This window comes from Myotis davidii, unplaced genomic scaffold (assembly GCF_000327345.1).
Source record: "Myotis davidii unplaced genomic scaffold, ASM32734v1 scaffold68, whole genome shotgun sequence".
Classification (NCBI taxonomy): Eukaryota; Metazoa; Chordata; class Mammalia; order Chiroptera; family Vespertilionidae; genus Myotis; species Myotis davidii.
In genome coordinates, this window is record NW_006300376.1 from 3,649,550 (window position 1) to 3,665,825 (window position 16,276).

The window sequence follows — 16,276 nt, forward strand, 5'->3', positions numbered from 1 at the left end:
ATGGAGATTTGTTTGCCTCTAAAATTTAATTATCTTTGGTTTATACTACTTGAAAAGATTTTGTTATATGCATTTCTTCTATGCAAAAATGAAAATTGTCCAGGAAGTAGAACCTAATAATTTGCTTCCCTTGTTTTCTTACACTCACTCAAACATATTCTCTAGTTAGGTTTTTAAGCCTCATTGAAAGTATCATCAATAATTTAGTAACCCCTTTTCCCCCAAGGATCAGCAAAGTGGATCTGCATGCCAAGCCCTGCCCACCACCTGCTTTTATAAATGAGGTTTAAATGGCACGCAGCCATGTCCATTCATGTATATATTGTCCGTGGCTGCTTCCGTACAAACTCACAGTTGTGTAGTAGCAGCGGAAATGTGTGGCCACAAAACCTGAAATGTTTTCAGTCTTGCCCGTTACAGAAAAGGTTTGCCGACCCCTACCCAGCTGCCTTTTATTTAGCAAATAAAAGTCTTTGTCTATGTTTAGTTAAGGTGCAGGATTTGAATATTTAAAGCAGTTCAGGTAAACTCTAGGTATGGGGAGATGGTGGGACCTATAACCTAGTCCCCATGTCCCGTTTGCTGCTGTACCTGTGTGTGTGTGTGTGTGTGTGTGTGTGTGTGTGTGTGTGTGTGTGTGTTGCTTATATGCATTTGGTTTTACTCCGCAAGTAGAAAACTCCACAGCTAAATAAAGACTGTCTCTGTCCCGCAGGTATTTCTATTTTTACAATACAGGTTTGCAGAACCAGCGAGTATTATATGTACAGGATTCCTTAGAAGGTGAAGCCAGAGTGTTCCTAGACCCCAACGTACTCTCCGATGATGGCACCGTGGCGCTTCGAGGTGAGTGCTCCACAGCCAGGCCCCCGGGAGTCCCAGGCCCCCATGCTAAGCTCTGTGTTGGACGAGTCACCTCACCTCGGAAATACCAGACAGAGCGTGGACCCTGTTGCAGAACAGATGCACACGCAATGTCAGGAGAGCTATTTTTGCACAGTATGTTTAGAACACGTGAGTAATCACGTGTCCTTCTGATGGCATGAAGCAGATCTGGAGAATACTTGTCACTGGCCTCAAATTAGCGCCTAGGGCTTCTGAGACCCTGAAGTATCTTCATCATTTCCCATAATATCCCCGAGAACTATCTGTGATTAGAAACACAATCCTCTTGTATAAGAAATTTAAGCTATACAAAGAATGTTTCAACTATAAATATAAAATAGGAAGGACTATTTGCGAGATCCCTTTCCTTGTGGGGGGTGGGGGGTGGTGGGGGGGAACTGATTAAGAGTTTTAAAATTTAGATAATTGTCAGTATGTTAGAATTAAAAGTAAAAACATACAAGCTTGTAAAAATTGGACAACTTGGTACCCTGACCTCTAAAGATGCAAGTTTAAAAACTGAGTAAGTTTAGCCTACAGTTGCTATATGTCTCCTAAATAATCCTGTCCCGAAGATAACCTCCTCCACAGGCCATAACGATTACCCCCGGTTTGTGCCATAAACACTAGTCCTAGGGTCAGGAAGTTTGTGGTTCTGTGGTTTAATAACTGTATCCTCTGAGAACCACATCTTGGTAGCATTAAAGATGTTTTTAGTGCAGTTGGCTCATCTTCTGTTTTATTAAAGAAAGCACAGGTGTAGGTTCAGTCCTACAGAATTGAGCAGTTGGAACACTGAAGTCCTATAATCAGTTAGGTGGGAATTAAACAGATCTGTGCAAGGACCCTTAGAATAAAAATAAAAATGCCCTTGACCAAAATTGCCCTTACAATAAAAATAAAGGCATTCAGTCATTTAGTGGTTCCCTCTCTCCAAATGGGCTGTGGATGTAAATGATGATTCTTTACTAACTGGTATTGAAAGTAATAAGATGCCAGCCAGTTTAATAAGCGTATTCTTCCATGAATTGGAACTTGGAGTTAAATGAACTTATTAATATACTTGTTCTGTGCAATAATGTACCCTGTGTAGGATTCATTTAGTTTTAGCAAAGGTCTATCTTGCAACTCATCCAGAAAGACTTCATTATAACAGAGTCTTACTTCTCACTTTGATAATTCATCCTAGTAACTTTTTTATGGGATTGTTGCCATCCTGATGTCCGGATGGATGAAAAGGAAAATTCAACATGGGACCTGGATTGGGTGTTTGACAGTGGTATTATAGGGAAATTACAGTATGGGAGGTAAACAATCAGATTCTTTTGATCGTATATACATTTTTTAAAAAGTGTATTTTTATTGATTTCAGAGAGGAAGGGAGAGGGAGAGAGAGAGAGAAACATCAAAGATGAGAATCATTGATCATCTGTCTCCTGCACCCGCCTCCCCCCCCACCCCCCCGGGGGATCAAGCCTGCAACCTGGGCATGTGCCCTTGACCAGAATTGAACCCAGGACCCTTCACTATGCAGGTAGACGCTCTATCCACTGAGCCAAACCAGCTACAGCTAGTATATATATTTTTAAAATACATATTTGAACCCTGCTGGTTTGGCTCTGTGGATAAAGTGTCAGCCTGCTGACTGAAGGTTTATGGGTTCAGTTTTGGTCAAGGGCATGCACCTCAGTGGCAGGCTCGTGTGGGAGGCAACAATTGATGTGCCTCTCTCACATCGATGTTTCTCTCTGTCTCTCCCCTCTCCTCCACTCTCTGTAGAAATCAATGGAAAAGCTATGTTGGGTGTGGATTAACAAAGATAAAATGAATATAATTTGAAATCAACATTTTTATTTGGAATTTTTCTGAAAGTTTCTAATTCTATAAAGCTAATTCAAACACTACAATGTTATATAGAGTGGAAAGTGAATATTTTCTCCCCATCATCTTCTAGATTCTTTTCTGCAATTACATACTTATGAGCCTGGATATTTTATAGGAATTGTAAGTGATTAATAAGTAGGCTTTTTGAAGTTTTAGACATATTTCCCATTAATAGAGGTCTCATGTAAAAATAATAGAAAGCCTCTGAAAATAGTTGGGTTTCTTAGAATAATTTCCACAAGCCCTCCCCTCCCCACCTCCCCTCCCCAGGTAAAGTTCAGCAAACATCCTAAGAGGAAATTTCTGGTGTTGGTGTCTGGTACCAAATGCTGTACCATAATGATAATTCACAATGATGAAAGCTGCTATATTTGTCAGGAAACATTCCATGGTGATAACAATGATCTATCTCTCTTGTCCCTAAAGAATTGGACAGTAGAGTAGTCCATAGATGGTGTTGCTTTTTTTCCTCTTCCACGGTCACTTGGTATGTGGACCGCGTGAGATCCTTCATTGCAAACCCTCAGGCCTTATTTGCCTGGGCTGGTGGTGTTCGGATGGTCTGGGCGATAATCCTTGAGTGCCAGTAATGCTCAGAAAACGGGGTTGTAAAGAATGAACTCAGATAGTTTGGAATCCATCCCCAAAATTACCCAATGACTCCAGTTTAGTTCTGTTTCATGGTGTGTGTCCTAATTCAATCATTACTCCAAAGGCAGTTTCCTTGCTCCTTACTTGTTCCCTTTGCAGTGGTTCTCAACCTTCTGGCCCTTTAAATACAGTTCCTCATGTTGTGACCCAACCATAAAATTATTTTCGTTGCTACTTTATAACTGTAATGTTGCTACTGTTATGAGTGTAATGTAAATATCTGATATGCCAGATGGTCTTAGGCGACCCCTGTGAAAGGGTCGTTCGACCGCCAAAGGGGTCGCGACCCACAGGTTGAGAACCGCTGCTTTAGAGTGTAAATAAAATGTGCTGAAAATCCAAGATGAGCTCTGCTTTTAACTGATAGAAATTAAAAAATGGAAGCATCTTAGTGGGCATAGAATCCAACACTTCATGTTAGAGATGAAGAAATGAAGACTTGCTTAAGGTCATAAGGCAAATGCCTGTAAGACATGAGCTTGGCCCTCAGAGTTCCTCACTACCACAGTCTGCCTCCGTGTACGACAGATAGTGTTGTGGGGCAGCGCAGGGCAGTGAGCAGGGCCAGGCACTGTGTCCCCATCACTGTTTGATTTCTCCTATGTTCCATAGGCTATGCATTCAGTGAAGACGGTGAATATTTTGCCTATGGTCTGAGTGCCAGTGGCTCCGACTGGGTGACAATCAAGTTTATGAAAGTCGATGGTGCTAAAGAGCTTCCAGATGTGCTCGAAAGAGTCAAGTTCAGCTGTATGGCCTGGACCCATGATGGGAAGGGAATGTTCTACAACTCTTACCCCCAGCAAGATGGAAAAAGTGATGGTATGTTAAGACTTAGGTGAAAGCACCTTTTTTTATGAAATAGAAGTGTGACTCCCATAACTTCAAAAGAAAAACTAATCCCTAACAGTTTGGTCTAGACTCGAGCAAGCATGTCTAACTTGTGGCCCACAGCGAATATTTTTGGGGCCCAGCCAATATAACAGTATGTAAGAAATGTTTTAATAAAAGTTCCGTAATTTAATTTTTACAATATCCTGTTATACATTATCTATCTATATATATAAAAGGCTAAGTGACCGACTGTCTGTCCGACCCACTGACTGACCAGCGTGTACATATCATGCGCACTGGCAATTTAAAAATAAACATCGACTCGCCCTTGTGTGATTCATGTAAAGCTCTCACTGGCACCAATCCCATGTGTGTTTCGATCTGTCATTGTCGATTGTGAATTTAGTTGTTTTAGTTGACATTCAACGTGAGCCACATTGCTATTTATTCATCAACCGTCCAATCGTCCAGTACATATGATGCGCAATGGCAATTTAAAAATAAACGTTGACTCGCACATGTGTGATACATATAAAGTTCTCGCTGGTACCAGTCGCACGCATGTTTTAATTTTATAATGCTATATTATATATACTATTGACGTAATTTTTTGTAGTAACATAATTACCACATGTATCATTCTTCTAATTAATTTCCTTTCAATGTGCATGAATTCATGCACCAGGCCTCTAGTGTATATATATGTATGTGTGTGTATTTATATAAAAGCCTAAGCGACCAAACGACCAGTCAACTGGTCGCTATGACACGCACTGACCACCAGGGGGCAGGCGCTCAACACAGGAGCTGTCCCCTGGTGGTCAGTGTGCTCCCACAGCCAACCTCTCATGGCCCCTCCCCACAGCCAGTTGGCCAACCTCCCACAACCCTGGCCCCTGCCCCAGCCGGCTGGCCTGATGACCCCCATCAGGGTGGCCAAACTCCCGCAGCCCCTCCCCCTGGCTGATCAGCCCCAATGGCTGGCCAGACTGAGGGATCCCACTCATGCACGAATTCGTGCACAGGGCCTCTAGTTATTAATAATGGACTACAACGTTCGCTAATGACTGATTACTATAATCGTGTTGCATTCATTTCCCTTACGTGCTATACGTGCAGGCGCACCATTTCTCTCCACTGATACTAGCAGCAAATATTTTAGCAACCGATGGCCACGTCATTAGTCTTGGACTGACTTGTTTGGTGTGCACAACAGGAGATATTTTGCTTTCGAAGAACAAGAAAAATAGGTTTATTTGTGTTACGCTTATTAATTTGTGCAGTTATTCAGTGCCTGGTAAGTTAATGTTCAAGAAAAAATATTAATTTTTATTAAAATGTTCTATGATTTTGTTAATGGTTACTCATTTATTTCAGCCCTTTGTATTCAGCATGTCTCTATTGTTCAAAAAAAATATTAATTTTTATTAAAATGTTGTATTACTTTATGTTAATGATTACTCATTTATTTCAGCCCTTTGTGTTCAGCATTTCTATCGAAATAAACCTACGTTTCAATGAAAATGGAAGGTTTTTTTTTTTTGCGGCCCACATAAACTTAAACCGTGTTTATTTGGCCCATGTTAGCCTTTGAGTTTGACATGCTTGGTCTAGAGCCAGGATTCCTCAAAGAACGTTGTACCGTGTAACTTTGTTGTATAAGAGATCACCCCGAACCTCAATGGTTTAGAATAATGACCATTTATTTTGCTTGAGTCTATGGGCTGTCCAGGCAGTTCTTCTGGGCTTAGCTGAGTTCATCATGTGTCTGTCTGTGGTCAGCTGCAGGTCAGTTGGCTTGACTCTTTTACATGTCTGGGGCCTCGGCTCTGCTCCATGTGGTCTCTCATCCTCTAGCAGGCTAATCGTGCATGGCAGCTCAGCAAGATTCCAAGAGGGGGAGCTGAAAGGCACAACTTCTTAGATGCCTGGGATGGCTACTGTCATACTGTCACTTCCCTGCATTCTGTTTACCATCCCCTATTAAACAACTTCATTGTTCTGTGTCCCAGGGGTTCATGGAGAAGATGGATTTTTTTCATAAAACCAACTGATTTAATGATGTTGAGTGATTATAAAATTTTTCTGCTGTAATCATCATTGATCTTTTCCCCGGGTCAGAAGTTACAGTCCCCTGTTGGCTGCATTTGTCTTGACACTTTTCTTCTTGTTAACTTCCCATACACACCTATTCTTCTCCTCTTCAGTTTCACAAAGATCCTGTTCGGTTCAGTGGTCCCTCTTTCTTTCTCCCTTCACTCCTCATCTTCCCAGACAGGAAGGGTCCTGTACCTTATACCTTGCTGGTACAGGCTGTCAGCATCAGCGTCTTTATGCCACTCCATATTCCACTGGAGGTATAGCGTTCTCATGTTTCTTGGCTGGTCTTGACGGGTGGGTTTTACGGTCCCTTTGTTAGAGATGTGGAGCTGGGATGCAGAGTCTCAGGTACCTTTTTCAGAGCCTGGGCCTGGCAAGTGCTTTCTACCGCACATGTTGTCCCCTTATCACAGAGGTCCTCAAACTTTTTAAATAGGTGGCCGATTCATTGTCCCTCAGACATTCCACACATGCGCACTGCGGGCCCGGGACCTTTAGTTATACTCTCCTTTCTGTCTCCCGCCTCCCCCTCCCAGTTGAACTGGGAATAAGGCTGTAACACTTTTCATTTCTTTTGGCTATGTTTACCGTCTGCTGCCTTTGATTATACTACTCATTACCTTTCTCTGAATTCACCAGGGATCTACAAGAGTAGCTAAGAGGTTTTTAAATCAAGAGTGTTGGCTAAAGAAAGACCTCTGTGTCTGTATTGAGAGTGCCAGTGGGTTAGAAATTGTTGACTATTTCCAAGTTCTGGGAGATCAAAAAAGCATATAACTGGCCATTTCTTGTTAGAGAACAATGTTAGGAAGTTAACTTGTGAAAAACATGAAATTTTTCAGTTACCCTCCACTTTCAGTGGCAACCATAGTAATTGCGATTGAACTAAGAAAGCCAGTCCCTCCCAGCTGTCAGTTGCTGGCCTCTTGTCCAGAGAACCTCAGCAGCCACTTAGGGTGAGTGCTGGAGCCCGTGCAGAGAAGCTGAGTGGTTCTGATGGCGCACTTCTTACCAGTGTTCCCAGAAAGCCCTGGGAAAGTCACCAAGTGCTCTAAGGTGGTGGTGTTTTTTTTTTTCATTAAATTTGCTGGGGTGACATTGGGTAATAGGATCATAGAGCTTTCAAGTGTACATTTCTATGACATAAGATCTGAATATTGCACTGTGTGTCGTGGTATTATCTTTTTCTTCATTGTTCTGAAAGCTTGGTACGTTTTCAGAATAAAATAAAAATAGTTCAATCTTAAAACAGCCTCAAAAAATCAGCAGATATGTTGTGAATTACTTCCAGATGATACTCAACTGATTCTTAACTTCTTTTTTTTTTTAACAGTTCGCTTTTAGAGCCGTTTTAGGTTCACAGCAAAATTGAGCACGAAGTACAGAGATTTCCCATACATCCCCCGCCCCCACACATGCATAGCCTCCCCCATTATCAGCATCTCCACCACAGTGGTACAGTTGATGAGCCTACATGGACACATCATAATCACCCCAGAGCAATCATTTACATTAGACTTCAGGTTCTGGTGTACATTCCAGGGGTTCACACAAATGTGTAACGATATGTCTCCACCATTGTGGTATTATACCAGGGTAGTTTCACTCGCCTGATAATCCTCTGTTCCACCTCTTCATCCTCCCTCCCTCCCTCCTAACCCCTGGCAACCACTGATCTTACCATCTCTGTAGTTTTGCCTTTTCCAGAATGCCTTTAGTTGACATCGACTATCTACCCTTTTCAGATTGTCTTCTTTCACTTAGTCATATGCATTTAAAATTGCTCCATGTCTTTTCATGGCTTGATAGTTTATTTCTTTTTAGTGCTTAATAATATTCTATTGTGTAGATGTAGCACGGTTTATTTACGCACTCACCTAAAACATCTTGGTTGCTTCCAAGTTTTGGCAATTATGAATGAAGCAGTTATAAACATTTATGTGCAGGTTTTTGCATCAACATAAATAAGTTTTCAGCTCCTTTGGGTAAATACCAAGGAGTGTGATTATTGCATCATGTGGTAGAAGTATGTTTAGGTTTGGAAGAAACTGCCGAACTGTCTTGCAAAGTGGCTGTGCCATTTTGCATTCCCACCAGCAATGAATGAGAGTTCCTATTGCTCCACATCCTCATCAGCATTTGGTGTCATCCATGCTCTGGATTGTGGCCATTCTGATAATGATATCTCGGTTTTATTTGCGTTTTCTTGATGACCTATGATGTGGAACATCTTTGCATATGCTTATTTGCCATCTCTTACTGTCTGTTAAGGTCTTTGGCCCATTTTTTTAATTAGGTGGTTTTTCCCCTCATTGTTGAGTTTTAGTAATTCTCTGTGTATTTGGGATGACAGTCCTTTATCAGATATGTTTTTTGCAAATATTTTCTCCCACTTTGTGGCTTGTCTTTTCATTTCCTTGACAGTATCTTTCACAGAGCAGATGGCTCTAATTTTAATGAAGTTCAGCTTCTCAGTTCTTTCTTTCATGAATTGTGCCTTTGGTGTTGTATCCAAAAAGTCACCACGGAACCCACGGTCACCTAGGTTTCTCCTATGTTGTTTTCTAGGATATTTATAGTTTTGCATGTAGAGTTAGGGCTGAGGTCCATTTTGAGTCCATGTTTGTGAAGTGTGTCCGGTCTGTGTGTAGATTGTTTTACATGTGGATATCCACTGTTTGTTGAAAAAAATTATCTTTTCTCTATTGTATAACTATTGCTCTTTTAGCAAAGATCAGTTGACTGTATTATCTGTTTCTGGGCTGTCTACTCTATTCCACTGATCTGTTTGTCTGTTTTTGCCAATGGCACCAATGTCTTGATTACTTACAGTAAGTCTTGAAGTCAGATGTCAGTCCTCCAATATTGTGTTGGCTGTTGTTTTGTTTTGTTTTGTTTTTGCTTCTCCACATAAACTTTAGAATCAGTTTGTCAATATCCACAAAATAACTTGCTGGGATTTTGACTGGGATTGGATCGAATCTAAAGGTCAAGTTGAGAAGAACTGACAATATTGAGTCTTCCTGACCACAAACATGAAGTATCTCCCCATTTATTTAGCTCTTCTTTGATTTCTTTCATCAAAGTTTTTATAGTTTTCCTCCTCTAGATCTCATATACATTTTGTTAGATTTATACCTAGGTATTCCTTTTGGGGGTACTAATGTAAGTGGTATTGTGTGTTTAGTTTGAAATTCCGTTTGCTCATTGCTGGTATATAGAAAAACAATTAACTTTTATGTAATAACCTCATGTCCTACAACCAGATACGTGACTTGGATTCTAGCATAGTACAGAGTGGGTGGAATAGAGTCTCTTAAAATTGCACACTGCGTTTCAGTCTACATTGTTAACTCTTCCAGGCACAGAGACGTCCAGCAACCTCCACCAGAAGCTCTGCTACCATGTCTTGGGGACTGATCAGTCAGAAGATATTTTGTGTGCTGAGTTTCCTGATGAGCCCAAATGGATGGGTGGAGCTGAGGTATTGTACTGTTGTGAAATTTTACCCAAAAAGACCATGTTCCATGGATTGTATATGTAAATATCCTTGTTTCGTGATGACCTTTATGAGTGGTAGAAGTCCTTTGAGGGACTACTCTTTCTGTTAAAAAATTGGCATTCAAAATTATTCTTAATAATGAAGTTGATGATAAACCTTTTAACAACATAAAAATCTTAATACTAAAAGTTATTCATGCTTATGGTAAAAAATGTATAAGTACAGAATAACCTAAAGTGGAACATGAACATTGTGAAACTTGGAATCCTCCTTAGAGGTGAGGAGAATATCCTTCTAAACATTTTTCCTTTCATATTGCAAGTGAGAATGTAGAGAGTGTGTGTTTTCCTGTTTTACACAGTTGTGCTCTTTGTGTAGATGGTTTACTTGTTTTTACACTAAAATATGTATTCTTTAGATATCTTCCTGTTTTATTTTTTAATGTGTTTTTTATTGATTTCAGAGAGAGAGAGAGAGAGAGAGAGAGAGAGAGAGAGAAACATCAGTGATGAAAGAGAATCATTGATCAGCTACTTCCTGCACACCCGCTACTGGGGATTGAGCCTGAAACCCAAGCATGTGCCCTGACCAGGAATCAAACCGGGGCCTCCTTGTGCATGGTATCAGCGCTCAACCTCTGAGCCACGCCAGCTGGGCGATACCTTCCCATCTTATAGATAGATAGTTCATACATTCCTTAGGGATCTTGATAATAACCAACCTCTATTGAAGTGATACATATTTGAAGTTACTGGCCTAGATTTTATTCTGTATCTTGATAATCAATTGAAAAAGCTTAGAGTTGCTTAGAGTAAGAATTTACTGTTGCGAGTTGACTTCTGGGGACTAAGAAATTTTTTTTTTTTTAAGAAATATTTTTTTAAAGAAAGAAAAACAGGTCTGATTAGGTGGCTCAGTTGGTTGGGGTATCGTCCCGTATACCAAAAGGTTTTGGTTCGATTTCTGGTCAGGGCACATACCCAGGTTGCGGGTTCAATGCCCTTGTAGGGCACATATCGGAGGCAATTGATTGATGTTTCTCTTTCACATTGACGTTTCTCTGTCTCTCTTTCTCTAAAATCAATAAACATATCCTTAGGTAAGGATTTTAAAAAAAAAGAAAAACATTCTGAATGTTTTAATATAAGTAGACTATCATTCCATTTTTAAGTGAAAATGAGGAATCCACTAGAAACATTTTAGCTCATTGAGTCATTTAGCTCTTCTCTGAGAGATGATTAAAAATCTGGTAAGAAAAGGACATTTTAAATTTGAACTTCTGCTCATGGTTCTGGTTCATTGGGGCAAAGAGTAGGAACCCATGGTAATTTAGTTCATGTGGGTTGATACATACCTTATTCCAAATTTTCCCTTTATTTCTTTATTTTGTTTCTCTAGACTAAGGTTTGTCACACTTTTGCCCTTAGGCCAAATCTGGCCTGCTGCTAGTTTTTGTAAATAAATTTTTGTTGGAACAGCACATCCCTTTGTTTACGTAGTGACTGTGACTACAGTCAACCTCCAACACCAGAGTTCAGTAGTGGCCACAAGGCCCACAAAGGTTTACAGAAAAACTTTGCCAGACTTTAATACACTGTGTTAAAAATGAATCTATAGGACTTATATTTTATTACCTGAAACTCTGCCCTTTTGTAAGGATTTTTCTTTTCTACCTAATTCCCCACCCTACATGCTTTGCTTGTATAGTTACTATTGCCATATTTCTCACATATTTGTTTATTTGGTTGATACAATACCAGGAACACTAAAAATAAATGCCAGAATAGCAGTATATTTTACCAAATTGGTGTAAAAGAAAACAGTTTAACTGGAATACATGCAACTCTGGTTGCTCAGATCTCTTTGTTAGCACTTGGTTGAAGCAACTAGTTTTTGTTCAATACTTTTTGAAGTCATGATAAATATACATGAAATAAAGCTTGCTAGTTTATTCATTGTATGTATAATATGGCAATAGGTATGTTAACACTGTGTGCAACCATCAGCACTATTCACCTCCAGGAGTTTCTTCATCTTGCAAAATTGAAACTGTTCCCATTAAGCAATAAATCCCCACCCACCTCTTCTCCGATCCCTGGTAACCACCTGCTCCTTTCTGTCTCCATGTATTTGACTACTCTAGGTGCCTCATATAAATGTCGTCATAGAGTCTTTGTCCTTTTGTGTCTGCCTATGTCACTTAGCATGATATTAAGGCTTGTCCATGTCATAGCATATGTCAGAATTCCCTCCTTTTTAAAGTTGGATAATATTTCATCAGTGTATGCACCACGTTTTGTTGATGCATTCATTCGTCGATGGACATGTGAATTGTTCCAGCAGCATTGTTACGAATAATGCTGCTATGAGCAGCAGTTTTTTAAAATAACAGGGGCAATACATCATATAAACATTTAACATCTGTATATTCCATTCTGCTAGCTAGGCAACTGAAAAGAAAACCAGATTTAAGTAGTTTGGTGATCCTTCTAGCATTCATTCAATAGATGTTCACTCTATAGAACTTGACTAATGAAGTCTTTGCCACAACCTTGAGAAGCAGTGATCAATCCCATTGCATGGACAAAATAGGGTACCTGCCAGGGCGGTTACCATGCAAGTCCATGGCTGGAACTGCCTGCTGGGTATGTCCGGCCTCTGTATCTTCTTAACACCCATGTGCTCTGTGTCTCTGCTCAGAGGAAGAGGCCACACAAAACTACAGCAATGACTGTTTAAAGAATGGCAGTAAGTGAGGAGATGCATCTTTACTGAACAGAAATAATAAAAGAAGTTGTTTTTTTTTTTTTAAAAAAGTGCTACAGGGACAAAGTGGGACCTGAGGGACTTGATAGTGGATCAGGGCCCTAATCAGTGAATAGTGCGAAGAAAAGTCTGTAAGACTTAGGCAGGTCAGGTTGATGTAGGTGAATGTCCCCGTCCTCCCTCACCCTGCTGTGTGTGATAATTCTGAGCTGAGAGGACCTTCTTGCTGCATAGAGGATCTCTCTGTCATTTCAACATGAACACTATAGTTCTATAGGTATAAGCCTTCAGAAGCCTGAGGCCTCTCCTAAATTGATGATCCAGTTCTAGGTCGGAAAAATCTAAATCAAGGGGGGGGGCAGGAAATATTTATGTGGGAGTTTCTTATACCTCGCAAAGGAGTGTGATAAAGCCAGGGGGATCCAAGAGGCTGGTGTGCTGTTGACTGTCTAGACCAGCATCACCCATGATTGATGTACGGATGAGCAATCAGGACATGGGTTGGAAATGAAGCAAACAGTTTCCTAACAGCCTTAATTTAGTGACCCACATCCTAGAGAAAAGCAGTAGTCCTTTACATAACTATGCACCAAATACGTGTGTTGCAATTGCTGCTTCTATTTTTCAGGCAGTTGCTTTTAGGATCATCATTTTGAACCTGGTATTTCATGAACACATTTAGCAGTATCTCTGAGTGGAGAGCCCGTGTTAAAGTGATGGTGGTGTACTGCAGCAGAAATCAGGAGAATTTTGTTCTAATCCTACCTGGTGGCCGTTGGCAAGTCACCTCATCCCTGCAAGCCTTGTTTCCTTCGGGGCTTTTCAGCTCTGAAAGTCTGTGATGGGAGGGTATATCACAGCCTCTCACAGACCATGCAGCAGGCTTCTGGGGTGAGAACGTAGCTGCTGGATTTGAGATCACTGGGATGTGGAGTGCCGGTGTTGTGGTGCAGTGCGGGGCGCTCACGGGCGGGGGCCGAGCGTGTGGGTGTATGTGATTCTCGGGCTCGCTGCCGCCCTCCTCCCTTTGGCTGTTGCAATCAGGCTCACCGGGAACTTCCCTTTGTGTCCTAGTTGCTGTCTCCTCATGACTCGGCTCCCCTTTCACAGATGTCTCCCGCTTTCCTGCATTGGACAGGTCTTTGTGACCTTGGACAAGTCTCTAAGCTACTGTCAGGAGGCAGCCTTACTCTTCCCATTGATGCTGATGACCCATCTCTCCCCAGGACGACCACCTTCCACCTGGCAGAACCCATGGCCTTCAGACCACTTTTGACTAAAGTTCCTTAGCAGTGTAAAACCAGACATCAACTCCAGTTTACATGCTGCTGCCCTCTCCCCAGCTCAGGTTTGAGGAGCACATGGGATAGGGACTATTTAATTCTTCCCCTTGTTTGTTTATCTGTTTGGTTTTTTCCATACAAAGATGTGGACATGAGTAGTCATAGCAACCAAACTGGATATAACCCAGATGTCCACTAAAAGGTACATGAGTGAACAAATTGTGGTGTATCTCTGCAATGGAATACTACTCAGCAATAAAAAGGAATGGCCTGTTTACATACCTAACAGCATGTGGATAAATCTCAAAGTAATTATTAATGCTCAGTGGAAGAAGCTGGGAGAGAAAGTACACAGTGTCAGATTCCATTTATATAAAACTCTAGAAAATGCAAACTAGTATATAGTGATGTTGACGGATCAGTGGTTGCTTGGGGACTGGCAGGGAGGGAAGATGAAGGGACAGGCAGAAACTCTGGGGGTGATGAGACTGGAACTTGGAAATGACGTTTTACAGGTGGGGCCATCCTGAGCAATGGCCGGACCCCCATGCCTCCCTCCCCTCTGGAATTCTCCCTGGCTTGTCTTCAGTGTCCATGCAGGGAGGAGGCGGCAGAGAAGGGGGACAGGATTTTTGCTCATCGGGAGCTGTTTGTTGATTGATTCTGGCTGCTCAGCAGTCCACCAGCTCTTAGGCTCCTTCAGTAGTGAGATTCCCTCAATTCTGGGAACCTCTGCGCTTTGCTGTTCCCTGATGCGGGTTATAAACTCTCTGGTGGACCTTTCTGTGTTTTTACATTTGTCCCTCTGAGCTTCAGCTCCCAGTCGGGCTCCCCTGAGAGTTGTGCCTCTCGGGCACCTCCTGCCCCTGCCCCCTCCCTTTTCAGCAGGGACCTTTCAGGTGACTGGAGGCCAGATACCTTGTCGGTGCCTCTTGGTCCAGGGGAAGCCACATCCATGGGTTCTCCATGGAAATGCAGGCAGTGTTCACCACTGCCCTCCCCCCACCAGCCTCGCCTCTCAGGCCCTCCCAGCAGCACCCTCATGACCCTGGGGTAACACACAACAGATATCTAGCATTCGGCTTGGAAGAACAGTGGCCTCAGTTGTTATTTAATAGTGACCGCGAGGCTTTCGTTGCAGGGCAGTGATTATGGAAAGATAGATATTGTCATTTTAGAAGGTTCTCTTGGACAGAAAAGAAAAGAAAAACTATTTAAAATGATTTGTAGAGCATTGTGGCGTGCGCGCGCACACACACACACACACACACACACACAAAGAAATCAAGCATTTTGAGGCGCTTTCCCAGCAGAGGGTGCTCTAGAATGAAGATTCTGAAAATGTGTTCAGTCCCTTTAGAAAAGACCAGGGAGAAAATAGCCTGCCTCTCTCTGATGATCTAGCTGAATCTTATTTTGTGAACTTAATTCCATTATACTTAATTCCGTTATACCAATTTTTCGGTACAGAGGTAATCCTAATTCTTAATATTCATTAAATGTCTATAAGCCATTTTAATGTGTTTACTTGTGACCCTTAGAGTTTATATGTACATGTTTGTTCACACTTATATATATTAACATATATTAACACGTAAAAGCGTTGCCTGATGCTTGCCTCCCCATAGGCACTCGTGAATGTTAATTTTCTTACTCTTTCCTCTCCCCTGCTGAGGTTCATGCACAGAAGACCTTCTGGGCCTGGTGTGCACCCAGCTCCGCCTACAGATCCAATTTTTTTTAAATATATTTTATTGATATTTTACAGAGAGGAAGGGAGAGGGATAGAGAGTTAGGAACATCGATGAGAGAGAAACATCGATCACCGCCTACAGAACATACTTGCTCAGTAAAGTGCAGATGTTCCTCGGGGAACTCTGCCTCACCTCCCCTCACTCATTGGATGGTTTTCACTTGGAATAGTAATTGCTCAGCAGCCTTCTCCATGGTCAGGACAGTTCATGCATATTCCCCAAATACCTAGTAAGGCCTTGCTTTGTGTCCACTACTGTGCGGGGACCCGATGATACTCAGGAGCAAAGAGCAAAGCACTGGCCCTTATGGAAGATGTTTTTGTCATGGTAACCCATCTTATTTCAGTATCCTATCTAATAAAAGAGAAACATGGTAATTGGCGTACGACCGCTACCCTTCCCTTTGGCTAATCAGCGAGATATGCAAATTAACGTCCAGCGAAGATGGCGGCCGGCAGCCAGGCAGCTTAAACTGAACATGAGGCTTGCCTGCTTTGGTGATGGAGGTCCCCCACCCTGATCCAGGACACCCTTCAGGGAAAACCAGCCAGCCCCACCCATGCACCAGGCTCTATCCTATATAGTAAAAGGGTAATATGCCTCCCAGCACTAGGACC

The 16,276-nt window shown here is 41.8% G+C and overlaps 1 protein-coding gene across 1 annotated transcript in view; it reads left to right on the forward strand.

Moving 5' to 3' along the window:
- The window catches only part of PREP (prolyl endopeptidase), a 164,898-nt gene that overhangs the window by 81,113 nt on the left and 67,509 nt on the right, over window positions 1-16,276 (forward strand). The window contains exons 6-8 of the mRNA XM_015572722.1: window positions 716-846; window positions 4,033-4,242; window positions 9,717-9,838. Of these exons, the coding sequence (XP_015428208.1) occupies window positions 716-846; window positions 4,033-4,242; window positions 9,717-9,838 (463 nt within the window). The remainder of the gene's footprint in view (window positions 1-715; window positions 847-4,032; window positions 4,243-9,716; window positions 9,839-16,276) is intronic.